The 16936-nt window shown below is 38.8% G+C and overlaps 7 protein-coding genes across 7 annotated transcripts; 4 read left to right on the top strand and 3 right to left on the bottom strand.

Annotated features, from left to right (window-relative positions):
* Positions 1 to 85: 85 nt before the first annotated feature.
* Positions 86 to 256, bottom strand: RPS29A (40S ribosomal protein uS14; the record flags this gene model as incomplete). Its single annotated transcript, XM_033912230.1, has 1 exon — positions 86 to 256. The coding sequence occupies one exon, from the start codon at positions 254 to 256 to the stop codon at positions 86 to 88; it is 171 nt and encodes a 56-aa protein (XP_033768121.1).
* A 976-nt stretch (positions 257 to 1232) lies between these two features.
* On the top strand, positions 1233 to 2549 carry REH1 (Reh1p; the record flags this gene model as incomplete). The annotated part of the gene is made up of 1 exon (XM_033912229.1): positions 1233 to 2549. One exon carries the CDS (start codon positions 1233 to 1235, stop codon positions 2547 to 2549), a length of 1317 nt encoding a protein of 438 aa, XP_033768120.1.
* Positions 2550 to 2650: 101 nt separating this feature from the next.
* On the bottom strand, positions 2651 to 5293 carry VAC14 (Vac14p; the record flags this gene model as incomplete). The annotated part of the gene is made up of 1 exon (XM_033912228.1): positions 2651 to 5293. One exon carries the CDS (start codon positions 5291 to 5293, stop codon positions 2651 to 2653), a length of 2643 nt encoding a protein of 880 aa, XP_033768119.1.
* Positions 5294 to 5535: 242 nt separating this feature from the next.
* Positions 5536 to 5934, top strand: SWC7 (Swc7p; the record flags this gene model as incomplete). Its single annotated transcript, XM_033912227.1, has 1 exon — positions 5536 to 5934. The coding sequence occupies one exon, from the start codon at positions 5536 to 5538 to the stop codon at positions 5932 to 5934; it is 399 nt and encodes a 132-aa protein (XP_033768118.1).
* A 157-nt stretch (positions 5935 to 6091) lies between these two features.
* On the top strand, positions 6092 to 10090 carry IKI3 (Elongator subunit IKI3; the record flags this gene model as incomplete). Its single annotated transcript, XM_033912226.1, has 1 exon — positions 6092 to 10090. One exon carries the CDS (start codon positions 6092 to 6094, stop codon positions 10088 to 10090), a length of 3999 nt encoding a protein of 1332 aa, XP_033768117.1.
* Positions 10091 to 10324: 234 nt separating this feature from the next.
* Positions 10325 to 13669, bottom strand: SMC6 (DNA repair protein SMC6; the record flags this gene model as incomplete). The annotated part of the gene is made up of 1 exon (XM_033912225.1): positions 10325 to 13669. One exon carries the CDS (start codon positions 13667 to 13669, stop codon positions 10325 to 10327), a length of 3345 nt encoding a protein of 1114 aa, XP_033768116.1.
* A 554-nt stretch (positions 13670 to 14223) lies between these two features.
* On the top strand, positions 14224 to 16908 carry NAM2 (leucine--tRNA ligase NAM2; the record flags this gene model as incomplete). The annotated part of the gene is made up of 1 exon (XM_033912224.1): positions 14224 to 16908. One exon carries the CDS (start codon positions 14224 to 14226, stop codon positions 16906 to 16908), a length of 2685 nt encoding a protein of 894 aa, XP_033768115.1.
* Between the last annotated feature and the right edge of the window lie 28 nt (positions 16909 to 16936).

Here is a 16936-nt window from a genome sequence, read left to right as displayed (position 1 = left end):
TTGAAAAATAAAAAGTACAAAAAGGCAATTTAATATATGTATACATATAGTACTTATATATTCATCATGGTTTATTTATGATGGCTTATCTAAATTTGTTGAAACCGATGTCGTTAGCTTTTTCTCTGAAACATTGACGACAGATGTTCAAGCCGTATTTTCTGATCAAACCGGTGTGGGAAGAACAAACACGACATTGACGGGAGCCTTTACCGTATCTTCTTGGGTGAGAGAACCAGACGTTTTCGTGAGCCATTTTATCTGCGATTATAGGCTTTGTTAGTACAAACGAATTTGGTTAATTTATTTTTCAAATTTAAGAGCATGAGGTTGATAATTTATGGATTTGCATGCCGGTTATTCCATCGCATGCAAAATATGGGCTGGTTCCATGGAAGGTTTGTTTTGACCAGGATGCGCGACATCAAGCACCACCTTATTCTTGTGCTGATTATGCCGCAGCCTGTACTGCAAAGTTCTTGAATTTATTCCTCCAGTTCCGGTAAAATGTACAATCCTGTCGGCTTGACAATTCTTCAATGCCTTGTTCATTAAATAAAATTCTAACATCAAAAAGAAGCAATTTTCTAGCAACACTCCGTACGCCCTTATGACTTAAATCTATGGATATTTGTGTTCACGCTATTATTGTTGACGTGGGTCATTTTATCTCGAAATCTTCGCTCTTTAGCCTTTTTGTACCTCACAACTTTTAACTTCGAATAGCACTCTGTACATACCCTAATTTACACTTTTGTTCGTGGTATTTCAACTTATACTTGAATTTGGGAAAATTTTAAATGCGCGTATCAAATCATCATTAATTATATGTATATTGCATTAAGCACTTTTCCACAGCTGTTTCGCAGTGTCCCGTAGGGTGTTCCAGCCTGATGCTGCTGCACCTTCATGCTACGCTATGATCAAGATCCGCCATATTCATTTGGTTTGAAATTTTTCAGAATGACGCATGGAAGACAGGCGCTTATTATAATTCAGTTTTGAACACAGAAAAGAAATGGGTTTTTTGGAGGTACAGGTGTTTCAGAATGCTGTCCCTTTTTTGGGTTAGACTTTACAAAATTGCCACTCACGAAGGAGAATAAAACAACTCAGTCGTCATGCAATACCCAAAAGACGGTGGCAATAAAGTTGTACGATCTATCTTACGATCGCTTCATCATTGTTAGATTATAGCTGCTTTAAAACTTCAAGGCCTACCATTTTGAAGGATGAGTTCTGCTTTTTTTACATGCAACTGCTGTGTTATTCAGTTCAAGACGAGCGATTTGCAAAGATATCACATGAAGACAGAATGGCATAGATACAACTTAAAGAGAAGAATTGCCAGCCTGCCGCCAATTGGTGCGGAACAATTTGCTGAGAAATTGCAAATTTCTGAAAAGGAACAAACTGAAAATCAGGTTGATGAATTTGGTTTCCCTGTTCTGAAGCCTATTGTGATGAACCAAAGTAACCACCATAATAAGGCGTTGCTAACAAAACAGAAGAAGCCGATTAAGTCTAAAAGAGGAAGAAAAGTTGGTGCAAATTTATTAAAGAGGAGCGACAGGGATTCTGCCAAAGAAAAGCAGAATAGATCGGTATCACCTTCTGGATCAATATCTTCACAACTGTCCAATTTGACTGTAGGAACAGAAAACACAAATACAGATTACGGTGAAGATACAGTCTCTGAATACGGTTTCACTAGTGACTCTAACTATGAGTACGCTACCAGTGATGATGAATTAGATATGGCGGATAAGCCCATTGATAGAGAAGAAGATGAAAAGATTACAATCACGGAATGTATATATTGCGGGAAAGACAGTAAAGAAGTGGAAAGAAACGTCAAACATATGTTTAGCGAGCATGGTCTTTTCATACCTGAGAGATCATATTTGATCGATCTAAATGGTTTATTGGAGTTCTTAATAAAGATGATTGTCATTGATCATAATTGTCTATGTTGTAACTTTCACGGCTCTGGTTTGGAAAGTATAAGAGCACATATGGATTCTAAGCGTCATTGCAGACTGCCCTATGAAACAAAGGAGGAGCGTCAGCTGTTCGCCCCATTTTACGATTTCACCTACGATGACCACACTATTAGCGAAAATCCTCAGAATGGCAGATCAAGTACTTCGAAGCTTTCCTCCATCTGTAGGAACAAATATGATGAAGAAGATGCTGAAGTAGATACCACATTGGTCCCGCCCGAAAATGACATTAATGCAAATTATACCACCGTGTCCATTGACGAATCAGGTTTAGAACTCACTTTACCAACAGGCGCAAGGCTAGGTCATCGTGCGGGGCAGAGATACTATAGGCAAAACTTACCTTCACAGCCAAATCCTAATGAAAGCAGAAGAACTGTTACTGCTGCTGATAGAAGGATGATTAGTGGCGTCACCGAGAAGCAATATAAGAAGGGTATGAAGAAAATGCAACAATTAGAGAAAAACGCCATTAATACGCAGATCCGTCGTGAGATTAAAAGGGTTAACTTTCAAACACACTACAGGGATGAGTTGTTGCAATAGGTAAACTTATGTACCTCAGCTGAATATCTGTTTATGTACCTATTTATGTAGCATGCCAAGTCCATTTTTGAGCAAACATGCTTTCAATCAGGTAATGGTAATTATTTTTTTGATTTATCGGACATACTGTGGTTGAATGGCAGACTGCTAGAATCCTTCAATATGACAGAACTGCTATCGTTGGGAGATTCCATTTCCTCGTTAATAGCCTCATTCATTGGCGAGATTGGTGTCACAATTTCTTGTTTATCTTCATCAATACCGTCCAGAAAACTTCCTAGTAGAAGTGATTTGTTGTTAGCACCATGATCGAGTCTTATCATATCTGAAGAATATTCGTCTTCTTCAGAAACGGTCTTGAAATGATTAATCAGTTCCTGGAAATGTAGCTTACTCTGGCTAACGGATCTTTGTGAAATATCAGAATTGGAGTCACAAAAGTTACTACTTTCCCTTTGTCTCGTATAATTGTTCATAACATAAGATTGGGATGTCCATATGTTCAAACTATTCAACCTTCGGTTCAATGTCTCAAATGCCTTTGACTGTGGTATAATCATTAGTATGCCAAATAGGCACTTATGCAAAAATGGGTGCTTTTGTTGTTCCAAAAGTTGTAACCGCATTCTTGTGAAAACAGGCGACTCAAACAATTGAATCAAAATATCTAACTGCACTAGATCATTCAACTTCAACTCGTAGTTCGCGTATGTTTGTAGCACTGTGTAAGCTAACTCATAATTTTCCGCTACAAAACATAAGGATATCACAGACACGGGGTTGGGACACCAAGATTTGAATAAGCTATTGAAAAACATACCGTCTTCACAGGTTCTAAGTTTGTTTCTTAATGACGACATCTCCGGCGAAGTTATCAAGTTTGTACTTAAAATCTGAATCATCATTTTCACAAATGTTGTATCATTATAATTGTCCAATATCGAGGAAATTACTTTATAAACACGTTCGGGTGATAAACGGGAAGATATTTGTCTCATGATAAAGTTTGCCCTAGTTTTCACCAACTTGGTATCTCTCTTGAATAAGGTCAATAAATCCTGAAGAAACTGACGTAAGTAATCATCATTTGAGTCCGAACATAAACTTTGTAAAAGACTTAAAGCTTTCTCAATTAATACGGTATCCCTATTGGATAACGATTTCAATAAAGTTAGGAACATGCTGTCGTTATGTTTTAAAATTTGGTTCGGAGCCTTGTGATAAATTAAAATGAGCCAATCCAAACAGGCAATCTTAGCATCAATCCTACTGTCGAAAAACTGCAGAGTCAAACTATTAACGATCGGGCCATATGCGATTTTTCCGTCCGTCTCTTTGCCCACGTATGAGCTACATAATGATAGTAATTGACCGTTGACAAGCTGGGCTATTTCAGTAATCTGCGGATCTGAGTCGCTCAATAGCTTCAAAAGTACAGAAAGAATCTTGGAAAGAAAAGGGATAAATACATTTGGAGAAATGGATAAGATAACCTGTATCCAGTGTAATGCGATCAATTGAATCTCTGCCTCTGATGATGCTAAATTGTTTACCAAAACAGTAATGACTTCTGGAAAATTCAGGTTGATATCTTGGCCAGGTATATATTCTTCACCGTCACGAAGGGGCTCTTGGCTAGTTGCCTCGCTATCCAGCAACTGTTCGTGGTTGATCAGATGTCTTTCATCATCTGCCTCATTAGTATTTGATAATTTAATATCATTAGTTTCCATATTCAGAGGTTTGGATAGCCCGCCTAATGCAGTCATTAAAGTTTTCTTCTTTTCAGCAATGAGTGCACCATCGGCCTTCTTGGTTGGAGTAGAACTGTTATTGTATTTATCTTCTAGCATTTTCAGTCTCTCCAGTCTCTTCATTTTGATTTCAGTTTGCAATTTTGAAATGCGGTCGACTTCATGAAGTAGTGAGTCCATAAGGGTATGTGTAACTGTCCTGACATCTTTATGGGAATCACCTAAGAATGTGAATAACCCGCCCAGAAATGATGGCAGATAGGATATAAGCTCTAAACCTGGGGTATTGAGCAGGACTTTGAGCCAGTCAACCAAAAAAACACGCGTATCAGGGTTAATGGCGTAAATTCTCTCTGTTAGTAAAGGAATAAATTTTGGTAAAGAGAATGCCAATTGATTATCTTGTTCATATTCTTCCTGGTAGACATCACCGCTGATTGGGTCCGTTTTTATGGCTGGAAGCAAACCATGCGATCCATTATTCACAATGCTTATATAATTAGATGCTCTTTCTGCAACAATATCTTTGATCAAACGGTCTAATAATTCAGCTGCTCCTCGGACCGAGTTTTCTGTATCAGCACTAATTTTACAAAGAACGTCAAATATTTCATTGAAATAGACCAGTATTTCACCCTTAGCAATCTTTGCAATGTTATATAAACTCTCACATGCATAAAACCTCACTTGATCATTCTGGTCCCCAAAACATGCTAGAACTGGAGGAAGAATATTTCTCAAATAACGGCCGACATCGTTTATCCCTAGAGCAATTGCCGTGGCAGCCAACCCCATTAATCCTGCATTTCTAGCCATGGGCTGATGCAATGCATATGCATAGTCCCTGCATAGCTCGTCTATTATCTTGTCAATACGATCATAGTCTCCTTCTAAGACGCATTGTTTGACCAACTTTTCTAACTCCAAGGCGGCAGCCTTTCGTTTTTCGTACAGTTTGTCGCTTAAACCCTTGGCAATCGATTTTTCCATGTTCTAGTTCTTGTCGTAGCCTGAGTAGAGCAGCACAACAGCATCAACAGATTTCTCCTTCTGTTTATCTATGAACTCTTAAATCTCTCGTGTTCTTTTTCGAGCATTGCGAGAACGCGATTTAAGACAAACAAAGGGGACGTGCTACTTCATCAAATTTCTGTTTGATGCCACCTCGTTTTAATATTTACAAGTATTTCCTTAGTTACATCAGTTTCAGATAGGTCCTGAACATTTGTACAATGAACTGTCCTTCAAACATTGTGTTGTTGTTACTGCAAATAGTTTTGCAGCGCCAACAAACTCTAGCCCATCGGGACAAGTCGCTTGACCTGCAAGAGCTGTTAAGAGAGCCCATCATTGATAATGACATATTAGCAGAGTTCAAGAAGCACAAGTTGGTGCAATTGTATGGTCCTCAATACTGTTGCGACATATCCCTGAGAGGACTCAAGACAATGGTGACGGATATCTTCGCAAGCGGAATTCCCAACGCTGCGCAACCCTCAGGAAATGATCAGCCAGTGACTGTGGTGGAGCTGGCCAACTACTACTACATGCAAAGGATCAACGAACTACAAAACACAGAATTACCTCAATTAAAAGAAGTATTGCTAACAGGGCTGGAGCACATGGACTAATACGTATGACGCGATGATCAAATTTTTTTTCTTTTCAATAGTAATGAAATGCGATGCCTAACAAGAAATAGTACCAATGCATAGTGGTCTTTAGTCAACACATAAGAACAGTGGGTCGAAGAGGCAGGAGTGGTAAATTCATATTGTAAGATCAAATATGCGAAATCTTATTACCTTGAATAAGGGTAAATTTAGACCAGTAGCTTCTACTGTGGAGGATGATGAAGATGGCTTATCTTTCACTTTGTTGGACTCATTGTTTGATACATTATCTGATAGTATAACGTGTGTACTTGGTTCCACTGATATTGGCGCTATTGAGGTGCAGCAATTCATGAAGGATGGTTCTAGGAATGTCTTGGCTTCATTCAATATTCAGACCTTCGACGACAAATTATTATCTTTTGTTCATTTTGCAGATATTAACCAGTTGGTATTTGTCTTTGCACAAGGTGACATCATTACAGCCACTTATGATCCTATTAGTTTAGACCCAACCGAAACTTTGATTGAAATCGTGGGTACTATAGACAATGGGATAGCAGCCGCGCAGTGGTCCTATGATGAAGAAACGCTGGCCATGGTGACCAAAGATCGTAACGTGGTAGTTCTAAGTAAACTTTATGAGCCCATATCAGAATATCATTTAGAGGTAGATGATCTTAAAATTTCAAAGCATGTCACTGTTGGTTGGGGTAAGAAGGAAACTCAATTTAGAGGTAAGGGTGTACGTGCCATGGAAAGAGAAGCATTGGCCAGTTTAAAGGCATCAGGTTTAGTCGGTAATCAATTAAGGGACCCGACCATGCCCTATATGGTAGATACTGGTGATGTTACTGCCATGGACAGCCATGAAGTCACAATTTCTTGGAGGGGTGATTGCGACTATTTTGCTGTTTCTTGCGTCGACGAAGTACCAGACGAAGATGACGAAACAAAATCTATAGAACGAAGAGCTTTCAGAGTTTTCTCGCGTGAAGGCCAATTGGATAGTGCCTCTGAACCTGTAACGGGGATGGAACACCAGTTAAGTTGGAAACCGCAAGGTTCTCTGATTGCGTCCATTCAAAGGAAAACCGACCTTGGTGAGGAGGATTCAGTGGATGTGATTTTCTTCGAACGGAATGGTTTGAGGCATGGTGAATTTGATACCAGATTGCCTCTGGATGAGAAGATAGAAAGTTTATGCTGGAATAGTAATTCTGAGGCGCTAGCCGTAGTATTGGCGGATCGCATTCAGTTTTGGACGTCTAAGAATTACCACTGGTATTTAAAACAAGAATTGTATGCTACTGACATTTCGTACGTCAAATGGCACCCAGAAAAAGACTTCACTTTGATGTTTTCTGATGCTGGATTTATCAACATCGTTGATTTTGCCTATAAGATGACACAGGGTCCGACATTAGAACCGTTCGATAACGGTACTTCTCTTGTTGTTGATGGGACGACAGTGAATATTACTCCTCTAGCACTTGCTAATGCCCCTCCTCCAATGTACTATCGTGATTTTGAAACTCCGGGAAATGTCTTGGATGTAGCATGCAGTTTGTCTAATGAAATATATGCAGCAATCAACAAAGAGGCCCTAGTTTTTGCAGCCGTTCCCAGTATCGAAGAAATGAAAAAAGGCAAACATCCTAATGTAGTCTGTGAATTCTTCAAGTCTGAGTTCGCAAGTGAAGTTGATTCTTTAAGACAAGTTGCTTTTATTAACGATTCCATTGTCGGTGTGTTGCTTGACACGGATAACCTTTCCAGAATAGCACTTTTGGATATCCAAGATATTACTCAACCAACTTTGATAACTATTGTGGAGGTCTATGATAAAATTGTTTTACTAAGAAGTGACTTTGATTATAACCACTTGGTGTATGAAACCCGTGATGGTACAGTTTGCCAATTGGATGCGGAAGGCCAGTTGATGGAAATTACCAAGTTTCCGCAATTGGTACGTGATTTCAAAGTAAAGAGAGTCCATAATACATCGCCAGAAGATGACGGCAACTGGTCTGCGGAGAGTTCCGAGTTAGTTGCATTTGGTATCACGAATAATGGTAAGTTATTTGCTAATCAAGTTTTACTGGCTTCTGCAGTTACTTCCTTAGAGATTACCGATTCATTTCTGTTGTTCACCACAGCACAACACAATTTACAATTTGTACATTTAAATTCCACCGACTTCAAGGCATTACCTATGGTAGAAGAAGGTGTGGAAGATGAAAGAGTCCGTGCCATAGAAAGAGGTTCTATTTTAGTGTCCGTTATCCCATCTAAATCTTCCGTTGTTCTGCAAGCTACACGTGGTAATCTAGAAACAATTTATCCAAGAATTATGGTACTGGCCGAAGTCAGGAAGGATATTATGGCAAAACGCTATAAAGAAGCGTTTGTCGTCTGTCGTACACACAGAATTAACCTTGATATTTTATATGACTATGCGCCAGAGTTATTTATTGAAAACTTAGAACTATTTATTAACCAAATTGGAAGAGTCGATTATCTCAATTTATTTATTTCCTGTTTGTCAGAAGATGACGTTACAAAGACAAAATACAAGGAAACCCTTTATTCAGGTATCTCGAAGTCATTTGGAATGGAACCAGCACCACTGACTGAAATGCAAATTTATATGAAAAAGAAAATGTTTGATCCTAAAACCTCTAAGGTCAACAAAATATGTGATGCTGTGCTAAATGTTTTACTAAGCAATCCTGAATACAAAAAGAAATACCTGCAAACGATCATTACTGCATATGCATCTCAAAACCCTCAAAATTTATCGGCTGCATTAAAACTAATCAGTGAATTAGAAAGTTCGGAAGAGAAAGACTTTTGTGTAACTTACTTGTGTTTCTTGCAAGATGTCAATGTGGTTTATAAGTCTGCATTATCTTTGTATGATGTCAGCTTAGGATTACTAGTTGCTCAAAAATCTCAAATGGATCCTCGTGAATATTTGCCATTTTTACAAGAATTACAAGATAATGAGCCTTTACGCCGTAAGTTTTTGATCGATGACTACTTAGGAAACTATGAAAAGGCTTTGGAGCATCTGTCCGAAATTGACAAAGATGGTAATGTTTCAGAAGAAGTCATAGACTACGTTGAATCTCATGATTTGTATAAACACGGTCTAGCACTTTACCGTTATGATTCTAGGAAGCAGAATGTTATTTACAACATTTACGCAAAGTGTTTGTCGTCAAATCAAATGTATATGGATGCGGCAGTGGCGTACGAAATGTTAGGAAAGTTCAAAGAAGCAATGGGGGCGTACCAATCAGGTAAGAAGTGGCGTGAGGCCATTTCCATTGCTGTTCAGAAATTCCCAGAAGAAATTGAGTCAGTCGCAGAAGATTTGATATCTTCTTTGACTTTTGAGCATAGATATGTTGATGCTGCTGATATTCAACTGGGATATTTGGACAATGTTAAAGAAGCTGTAGCTTTGTACTGCAAAGCCTATAGGTACGATACTGCTTCTCTCGTGGCGATAAAAGCAAAGAAAGGTGAGCTTTTGGAAGAAGTTGTCGATCCTGGTTTAGGCGAAGGTTTTGGTATAATTGCTGAATTGCTTGCCGATTGTAAGGGCCAGATTAACTCTCAGTTGAGAAGATTGAGAGAGCTACGCGCGAAAAAGGAGGAGAACCCATACGCCTTTTATGGCCAGGAAACTGAGCAAGCAGATGACGTTTCTGTTGCTCCTTCGGAGACGTCAACACAAGTATCATTCTTTACAAGATACACAGGCAAAACAGGGGGGACTGCGAAGACTGGTGCCTCCAGACGTACAGCTAAAAACAAGCGCAGAGAAGAGCGTAAGCGTGCTCGTGGTAAAAAGGGAACTATCTATGAAGAAGAATATTTGGTTCAATCAGTTGGAAGATTGATTGAGAGATTAAACCAAACAAAACCAGACGCTGTGAGAGTTGTTGAGGGCCTTTGTAGACGAAATATGAGAGAGCAAGCTCACCAAATTCAAAAGAACTTCGTTGAAGTACTTGATTTGTTGAAGGCTAACATTAAGGAAATCTATTCTATTAGCGAAAAGGACAGAGAAAGGGTTAATGAAAACGGAGAAGTATACTATATCCCAGAAATACCTGTTCCTGAGATTCATGATTTCCCAAAGAGTCATATTGTTGATTTTTGAGCACACCATTTTCTTAGTTATTCATTATGTATATTACTGTCTATAGTGCTCGTAAACAAAGGAAAATATTCATACTAGTGAATTTCTTCACAGTAATAGCACCAAAAGGAAATGATCAGATTTTTTATGTTTAGATCTAAATCATTACATTTTTTTGTGAATATGCACTGATGAAAATATATTCCTATGTACGATTACACACCGTTTAGAACCGTGTATGTACGTGATAAAACATTAATTATAAAAGTTGGAATTATTTTGCCTCTCAGGGTCTCTCATTCTATGAATACTGACACCAGAACTATCGATATCTGCAATTTTCCCGATATCTTGAGGAGTAATGATAATAGTTTGAGTTCTTGCAATATCCTTTAGCTTTTTTACTATAAGAGTAGTACCGATCTTTCTGTTAACTTGATCCATGAAAACGTCGAATTCGTCCAACGCAATAATTCTTGACCGCATGGGCTTCCACGTAGCCAGTAGCAACGCCATTTGGGAAAAGGATTTTTCACCACCAGACAAAGTGTCAACATTTCTTGCCTTCTCATCGTTAGTAGTCAAGATATATATTTCTAAACTTTTGGTATCCTTGATGAAGGAAAGGTTTCCTGAGAACTTCCTTACTTTCAATGATGCACGGAAATCCATATCTGCGTCAAAGCAGGTCCCCTTTTCCGCATTCTTATAGTTTTGATCACGAGCTTTGAGAGAATTATGTAACCTGTTTAGTGCTTCGTCTATCTCCACGTATTTTTTTTGGCCTTCTTTATATTTATTCCTACACTTCTCAAATAATGCAATGACCTCTTCTTGCGATAGCCCTAGACTTTTTTCAGCCTTTTGGATCATTCTCGAGACTTTATCCAGTTCACGCTTGATTTCCTCTTGTGTATCCGGTAAATCAACATTCTCAATTCGCTCCTTTGAGCAAAACGCACAAGCATTTTGAATTTGCCTTTGTATACCCTCATTCAATACCGCCACGTTGGCTTCAATTTTCTTTATGTTTTCTAGGTAGCCTTTCTTTTTATCCTCATAATAAATGATATCATCTTTGTATTTTTTAATTCTTGATTGACGGCTGTTGATGTCCTCTTTTAGTCGTTGCAATTCGTCCTGGGCTTCCACCAACGCTAATTTCGTAGAATCGTATTGCTCTTTGATTGGTTGAGCTTCTTGAGCAATTTGTTCGATTTTCAGCCCTAATTCTTCTTTAGCAGCTTCGTAACTGGCGATGGCCTGCTCTTGATTTTTTCTCTCATTTATTTTCGAATTTAATATACCGGTGTCGACTACCTTACCAACATTCATTTTTAATTCCGTTATCCTAGAATTAGTTTTTCTCATTTCACTTTTGGTATTTTTGAGTCTGCCATCTATTTCCCTTAATCTTGACCTCACTTCGCTCAGCTTTCCCTCGTAACGATCTCGTATATTTTGTAGTTCTTTAGTCTCTTGTTCAATCAGGTCCCTCAAGTATCGGGTCCCATTATCGGATGCAGAATTAATCTTTAATCTAATTTTATCCTGATAAGTAACTGTATCTAGTCGATACCCACCAGAAAGCTGGAACCCACTACGTCTATCTCTTAGCGATAAAGCCATATTCACGTTTGCAGGGTTTCGTTGCAAAAAATTTCTGGCTTCATTTTTGTCTTCGATTAACACTATTCTTTCAATTCTACTTAAATCAACGAATAGGCATTCAATTTCGGGTTTTGAAAATTCTAGTGCATCCACAATAGTCGGATAGTTTCCATGTGCTCTACCTTTTGAATAATCAAATTGACTCAAGCGATAAGTAACAATGGGTATGTTACTTCTAATGCCACACGACCTCATAATGTCTCTAAATAGCCTGTTATCCTTTGGATTCGACACAACAAATGAATTTAGCGAAGATGAAATAGCCCTTTGAATAGAACGTGTCCACTTCTCAAAATCCTTTCTAATTGTTACAAAGGAACCTAGCGGTCCAATTGGCGGAGTTTCGAACTCGCTTTTTCTTTGCTCTATTGTTCTTAAAAGCCTATCCATGTTACGATCAAAATTCATTAAGAAAGTATCATTGCCCTTAGCAATATTCTGTAACTCCACTTTTTTGTTTTGAATGCTGCGGGAAACAGTCCTCAATTCAGATTCACGTTCATATTGGATGTCTCTTTCCTCATTCTTCACATCTTGCAAACTTACAACTAAAGAGTTGTTTACTTCCCTCAATTTTTCATTAGCTTTTTCTAATTGTTCAAGCTCCTGCCTCATTTGATCTTTATCACCGCCCATTTCCTTTGTGAGTTCTTCTTCTAAATGTGCAATTGTTTTATTTAAAGCATCAACTTTTTTTCTACCTTGATCAATATTGCTTTGTGCTTCGGCCTGGTTGCTTTTCTCCTTTTCAAATCTGCTTTTGACATCTCTTAACAGTTGTCTTGCATTTTGATGCTCACTATCTTTTTCATTAACACAAATGACCTTTGCATCAATTTGCGCTTCAATAGTATTACCATCGGATGTGTATCTTTCAATCTTTTCTTGCCTATTCCTAATTTTCTCTGTGATCTCATCAACTTTCTGTTGAATGCCACCGATTTCATTCTCTAAAGTTTTACAGGCATCTGTATTATGAGCAACATCGATCCATAATGATTTCGCTTGTAAAAGCATCTTCCTCTCGTTCAAGTCTGAAGTCTGATTTAATTCTCGCAACAGCTTTTTGGCATCTTCGTATTCAGCCTTCAAAGACTTCAAGTTCTCCAAGTGCAGTGCCATATTTTCCTGCGCACTATCATGAATGGCACTGGCATAAAGCAAGTTTTCAGTAATTTCCTGGAGTAAAGTGCCCTTCATAAAATGGCTATACTTATCCTGTGAGGTGCTAGCAGTTAAGAAAGACCTGGCAGCATCTTGTGACAGGAAACACATGGGGTTGCTCACAGGAACAGAAAAGTAGTCTACTACCGTCTGAATATCCTTTTTTTTATTGCTAATTTCCTTGCCGTTTTCAGATTTTAAACTGAAAGAAGCAGGCCCATCTCTCTTGATTATCCTTTCTACTATAATTTCGTTACCAAAAATGCCTTGCTGATAGGCACCATACTTGCTATTGTCGAGATGAAGGGTAATTTTTGCAGAATAACAACCTTCACGAATCAAATCCTTCAAAGAAGAACCTCTATTAGTCTCACTAGCCTTGGCTCCCAAACCAATAGTAATGGCGGTCAAGATCGCACTCTTACCACTACCATTATTACCAACAATAAAATTCAGCCTAGCACCCAGCTCAAGCTCAAAATGTTCATGGCACATAAAGTTTCGTAAAATTACTTTTTTGATATATCCTGAAGGGGAATCTTCCAAAAAGTTATCTTGATCCGCCGCAGCTACATCAGAGGAGCTCCTGAACCCACTGTCTTCATCCAGTGTGTTGCTATTGAACTGAGTCATAGGGGCAAATTGATGACGTCTGCGTTTTCTCTGCTGTTGCTGCTCTTCGTTTTCCTGTTGTGCAGTCAGTGAAAGTAACTCATCATCAACTTGCTCTATAGGTCTTTTACCACTAACCGTTGTCGAAATCATACCATTTAGCGATCTAATAGGATTATACCTTTTATTATATATAACAGCAGCAGCTTATCTATTGCAAACCTGTATGCCTCTCTTCTTGTTTTATAACGAACTTCACTCTATGTTATGAAATATAAATAAAAAAAATTCATGTTGATAGATACAAACACTGAAATTTAGTATACGCGACGCGTTCTTGGCAGGTTTGCCTTAGGATTTTCACTATAAGATAAGAAGATCCTAATGAAATTCGGATGAGAACGTTCCTTTTACGTAACTATCGAATACCGCAAAGGAAAAAAATCTCTAATACCATATCATATCACTTCAGGTCTGTTCGTGGGCTTGCTTGTCACTTCCCTACCTCTGGCACACTTTTTGATCCAAGAATCCTCATTCGTTACATTCCGCGAAGAATTAAGGAAACCGAAGAAAGTCGTTTTGCTGCTCCGCTGTAGAACCAAGGACTTGAGGAAGGGACACAGCAGAGTGTTAAACAAGTCGCTGCTATTCTATATTGGAGAGTCTGTACGTGAATAAATCGACGTGTGTGTACGGTGGAGAAAATGTTGCCTCGACCTTCAAGCCGATTCCTATCCACTCAAAGGGGCCCAGGACGTGCAGTGAAAAAATTAATTGCAATTGGGGAGAAATGGAAACAGAAGACCACCCGTGGCCCGCCTAAGCAAGGTACTCTGAATAACAGGTCGAAATATATTCTGTGCCAGTTTCCGTATCCTTCCGGAGTGCTGCACATAGGACATCTTCGGGTTTATGTCATTAGCGACTCTTTGAATAGATTCTACAAACAAAGAGGGTACAACGTGATACATCCGATGGGGTGGGATGCTTTTGGATTACCTGCCGAGAACGCTGCTATAGAAAGGGGTATCAACCCGGCCATATGGACTAGGGACAATATTGCAAAAATGAAACAACAAATGGAAAGTATGCTGGCCAATTTTGATTGGGACAGAGAGGTAACTACATGTGATCCCGAATACTATAAATTTACCCAATGGATTTTCTTGAAACTTTTTGAAAATGGCTTAGCTTATCGTAAGGAAGCAGAAATTAATTGGGATCCCGTTGATAAGACGGTATTGGCGAACGAACAAGTAGATGCTCAGGGCCGATCTTGGAGATCAGGGGCTATCGTAGAAAAAAAGCAGTTAAAACAGTGGTTTTTGGGAATAACGAAATTTGCTCCTAAATTGAGAAAGCACTTGAATCAACTGAAAGACTGGCCTTCCAATGTGAAACAAATGCAAAAAAATTGGATAGGTGAATCAATAGGTGCAGAATTGGTATTCAAAGTTGCAGATTCCAAATTTGAAAACTTGATTGTCTTCACAACAAGACCAGAAACTCTATTTGCAGTACAGTATGTGGCCCTTGCATTAGACCATCCAATCGTACAAAAATACAGCGAAGTAATTCCGGATTTAAAAGAGTTCCTACAGAAAAGTGACCAGCTACCAAGCGATACTAAAGAAGGCTTTCGTTTACCTGACATAAAGGCTGTGAACCCCTTGACCAAAGAGGAACTCCCCATCTTTGCAGCCCCATATGTGATTAGCAGCTATGGCACCGCACCTAGTGCAGTAATGGGTTGTCCAGGCCACGATAGCCGAGATTTTGAGTTTTGGCAGCAAAACTGTCCAGGTGAACATATCAAGACGTGTATAGCACCTTTCTTTGACGATGCTTCCAAAACATCGGAAAAGGAAAGGCAAAAAATAATTGACACTGTACCGTTCACATCTGCTGACGGGATCTTAACTAAAGAAAGTGGAGAATACTCAGGAGTTTTTACTGCAGTGGCAAGAAAGTCGATAATGGGAAAATTACATAGCAAAGGATTGTCTAAGAATATCATTAGATACAGGATTAGAGATTGGCTAATAAGTAGACAAAGATACTGGGGTACTCCAATACCCATCATTCATTGCGACAATTGTGGACCGGTCCCTGTTCCAGAAAGTGATCTACCCGTCAAACTGCCAGAACTTAAAGGGTTGGATACAAAGGGGAACCCGCTGTCCACAATCGACGAATTTGTAAATGTTGCTTGCCCTTCATGCGGGAGCCCCGCCAAAAGAGAAACTGACACCATGGATACTTTTATCGATAGTTCTTGGTATTATTTCAGATTTTTGGATCCGAAGAATACTTCAAAACCGTTTGATCGTGAAATTGCAAGTGAACATATGCCAGTTGATATTTATATCGGTGGAGTAGAACATGCTATCTTACATCTACTATACTCAAGGTTTATTGCTAAATTTCTCGGATCTATCAATGCATGGGACGACCCTACTGGCATCTTCGAACCATTCAGAAAACTGGTCACGCAAGGAATGGTTCAAGGGAAAACCTATGTTGACCCCGATTCTGGTAAATTCTTGACACCCGATGAATTAACTTTTGTAAAGGACCCCTCAGATGGCAACACAACGATTATCAAATCAAATGGCAAAATACCAATGGTTTCTTATGAAAAAATGTCAAAATCTAAACACAATGGTGCAGACCCAAACGAATGTATTTTGAGACATGGAGCTGATGCTACAAGGGCCCATATCCTTTTCCAAAGTCCAATCGCAGATGCTCTGAACTGGGATGAATCCAAGATTGTTGGTATTGAGCGTTGGTTGCAAAAGGTTCTTTGTTTGACCAAGAATATTCTTGGCCTCGAGAAGAATTTGGCAATAAGCAAGGACTACAAGACACCGACCGATTTGAATGATGCAGAAGTAAAATTCCACAACGATTTCCAACGCTTCTTGAAATCAATTACAGAGTCATTTGAGGTTCATCTCTCGTTGAATACTGTAATATCTGATTATATGAAACTAACCAATCTTTTAGAGAGTGCGTTGAAAAAAAGTGAGGTAAGGAAGGAAATGATGGTGCAGAATTTACAAAAGTTGGTAACTATTATATATCCCGCTGTTCCATCAATTTCAGAAGAAGCCGCAGAGTTGATCAGCTCCCAAATGGAATGGAATCAATATCGCTGGCCAGAAGTTGAGCGCACCACTGAGTCCAAATTCAAGAAATTTCAAATTGTGGTAAATGGCAGAGTCAAATTCATGTACACAGCCGACAAAGATTTTTTAAAATCAGGTAGGGATGCCGTTATTGAAACTTTACTGAAGCTGCCGGAAGGAAGAATGTATCTGATGAATAAAAAAATTAAAAAATTTGTCATGAAATACAATGTGATCAGTTTCTTATTCCACAAATAATAATGCCCCATGCATTTACCATCAGTGC

The sequence above is a fragment of the Saccharomyces paradoxus genome, assembly GCF_002079055.1.
Source record: "Saccharomyces paradoxus strain CBS432 chromosome XII sequence".
NCBI lineage: Eukaryota > Fungi > Ascomycota > Saccharomycetes > Saccharomycetales > Saccharomycetaceae > Saccharomyces > Saccharomyces paradoxus.
Note: the sequence above shows the minus strand (reverse complement) of the source record. Positions and strands in the feature narration are given on the sequence as shown.